At 36.8% G+C, this 2,935-nt stretch overlaps 1 protein-coding gene across 1 annotated transcript in view; it reads left to right on the top strand.

Annotated features, from left to right (window-relative positions):
• Positions 1-1,068, top strand: part of LOC109206010 (HIPL1 protein-like) — a 4,338-nt gene extending 3,270 nt beyond the window's left edge. The window contains exon 7 of the mRNA XM_019368777.1: positions 210-1,068. Coding sequence (XP_019224322.1) covers positions 210-621 — 412 coding nt within the window. The 3' untranslated portion in view covers positions 622-1,068. The remainder of the gene's footprint in view (positions 1-209) is intronic.
• Positions 1,069-2,935: the final 1,867 nt, after the last annotated feature.

The raw sequence follows: 2,935 nt of genomic DNA, 5'->3' as shown, positions 1-2,935 counted from the left end.
TATATATATATTTCTTCCATCGTGCCCTATTTTTTGCTAGGTCTGCATGAGTTCCAAGAGATTATAGGTCTCTCGAGACAACTCTATTCTATGTGATTTTAGCTCTACTCGTCCCCTTTTTAACACTTCCGCTCACCATGGTTCCACCCCTACAAACTAGTGTATTTCGAGGATATCTTATAATGGTAATGACAGATGAAATTTTGCAGGTATATTTTTGCGGATCTGTATGCAGGTTCCATGTGGGCAGGCACTGAAAATCCAGAGGACAGTGGAATATTTAACACCACTCAAATATCTTTCAACTGTGCTCAGAAATCACCAATAGATTGTACCTTTGTTCCTGGTAGCTCAGTTCCATCTTTGGGCTACATTTTTTCATATGGTGAGGATAACAACAAGGATATGTATGTCCTTGCAAGTAGTGGAGTTTACAGGGCCGTTCGTCCGAGTCGCTGTAAATACACTTGTGTAAAGGAAGATTCTTCTGCTGTTGTTGATATCCCAGCTGGTCCTGCTGCTGCTTCCCCTCCTTCAGCAGCAATCATGTTAACATGTTCATACAATAACTTGGTACTCATGTTCCTGTCGTTTATGTTGATGCTATCCACTTGGTTTTAGCAATGGTCCTAAAAACACTTTCATGTACAGAGAGATATAGAGGCTTCTCAATAGACGATTCTTGTAAAATAAAGCGATTTGTTTCTCTTAGACGGCGATTATGATCAACGTCTTTTGTTGATCATATAGTTCAAGATTGTGGCTTAAGCATATGCACTCTAAATTATCGTCGGTCCAAGGGGATTCTTTAAAGAAATGGACGGATATAGCAGAACCAATGTCCCTCAGAGCAATATAAAGAAAGGCACACTAAGCTTCTGCTATGCGCAGGATCCGGAGAAGGGCCGGACCATAAGGATCTATTGTACGTTTCCACGGTTTGAACCCGTGACCTCCTGGTCACAGCAACAACTTTACCGGTTACGCCAAGACTCCCCTTTATCCTCGTAGCAATATCTTGCTGGAATGTATTTAACAGAATAATTGCAATGAGAAAGATTTATCATATTCAAATGAGCGCTAGCTGTTAGGGTCTTTCCTACAAACGCAAAAATTCTCACAAGGATAGTTGCTTCGTGCTGGGAGACACGACGGAGGCAGGATTTTCACATGGAATTCAAAAAATAAAAGAAGTGAAGGAGATTCAACATCTGAAATATACACATAAAAACTTTACTCTTGCATAATTTTCCGACAAAGAGAGTTCAGATAAACCCCTTCCAACCCCTAGCGCTGCCCCTCTTCACGCATGCAAGATAAGTTTGGTGACTGGGGGCGGATTTAGGGGGCGGAAGGGTGTTCACCCGACCCCTTCGCCGAGAAATTACACTGTATATGTAAGGCAAAATTTGTTTTTTACGTCTATATATTATGTTTTGAATCCCTTTGACACAACCCAAAAGCATAGCTAAGTGGTCTAGGGGGTTCAAAACTTTTGTAAGGTCATTGGTTCTATTCCCACTAACTACAACCATTTTAACTTTTTCCTTTTTTTGAACCCCTTGGCCGTAATCCTACCTCCGCCACTGTTGGTGACATGACTAAAACTTGTGAAATTGCAAACAAGATATGTCATTAAAAAGCCAAGATATATTTTGATCCCCTTAGCTTCTAGGATTTCCATGTATACACCTGCACTATTTTGATCCCCTTAAAATGTGGATGTTCGTAGGAAAGTTTTCTAAAAGAAAAGAAATTCACAATTTTTTCCTTATGTAAATGTGCGTTAATAGTATTTTAAAAAAAATATAATAATTAAAATATTACTCCATGACAAGCCGAGTCGCTTAAATCTAATATAAAGTAAGCATTTGGATATAGATTTGGTTGAAACTTGAAAAATGAGTTTTTTAAATTTTGTGTTGAATAATAATTTTGAAAGTTGAAATTGTGCATTGACATGCATTTTATTTGAAAAAATGTTAAAGTTTTGTGAGTGGAAGGAAATATTTTACCCAAAAACTATCCTAAACCAGTTTTTGGGAACCTGGAAAAAAAAATTCTATTTTATTTTTCAAAAACTAATCATATTTCATGAACAAATATGGTTTTCAATTTTTTTTCAAAACAAGCCGCCAAATCTATGGCCAAACGGTCCAAAGTAAATGTTAATTTGAGACACCAAGTAAAACCTTAAAACCCACCACAGCCCTAGTCCATTTTGCAAGTCAATTATGATAATAAGGTAAAAATAGCACATACTAGCCAGTTTTCGGATTGATCATTGAAAAATAGTCAGCGTAGCAAAGTCATTGAAAAATAGCCACTATTTTGCTGAAACACGAAAAGTTCCAGCATAATATACTGGAGATTGTGCACCTGTGTATGAACTTCCAGCATATTATGCTGGAACTCCAACACGCGGAAAGTTCCAACATAATATACTGGAGATTGGAGCACCTTTGTATGAACTTTCAGCATATTATGCTGGAATTCCAGTAGTATTTTCCGGATTTTAAACAGTGTTTTCGTTCAGATTTATCTTTATATGAAAAGTGACTAAATTTCAATTACTTTTGACACTGTGACTATTTTTGAATGACCACTTGTAATCCGACTATTTTTGAATTTCATAAGCCAACCCCTTTTTATGTAGAATCTTGCGTAAGCGACTATTTGAAACTACCAAAAAGCTACATCCACAGCTGGGTATCTAAAGTTGTTTTAATTTTGATGGTGAGACATCATATTCCAATTCAGTCGAAGCCCTTTAATTGCTGCTACAAGATCCGGAATTTATCAATAAAGAAAGTGTCTTTGTCAAAACTGTGTAGTTACATTTCTCTGTTGCACCCTCTTTTTTTAATATTCCATCCATAAATGAAGTTCAAAATGTGTGTTAAAAGACAAAAGATAAAGAAAAAAAAAAGGAAGG

This window comes from Nicotiana attenuata, unplaced genomic scaffold (genome assembly GCF_001879085.1).
Source record: "Nicotiana attenuata strain UT unplaced genomic scaffold, NIATTr2, whole genome shotgun sequence".
In the NCBI taxonomy this organism is placed as follows: Eukaryota; Viridiplantae; Streptophyta; class Magnoliopsida; order Solanales; family Solanaceae; genus Nicotiana; species Nicotiana attenuata.
This window is presented reverse-complemented; position numbering and strand designations above follow the sequence as displayed.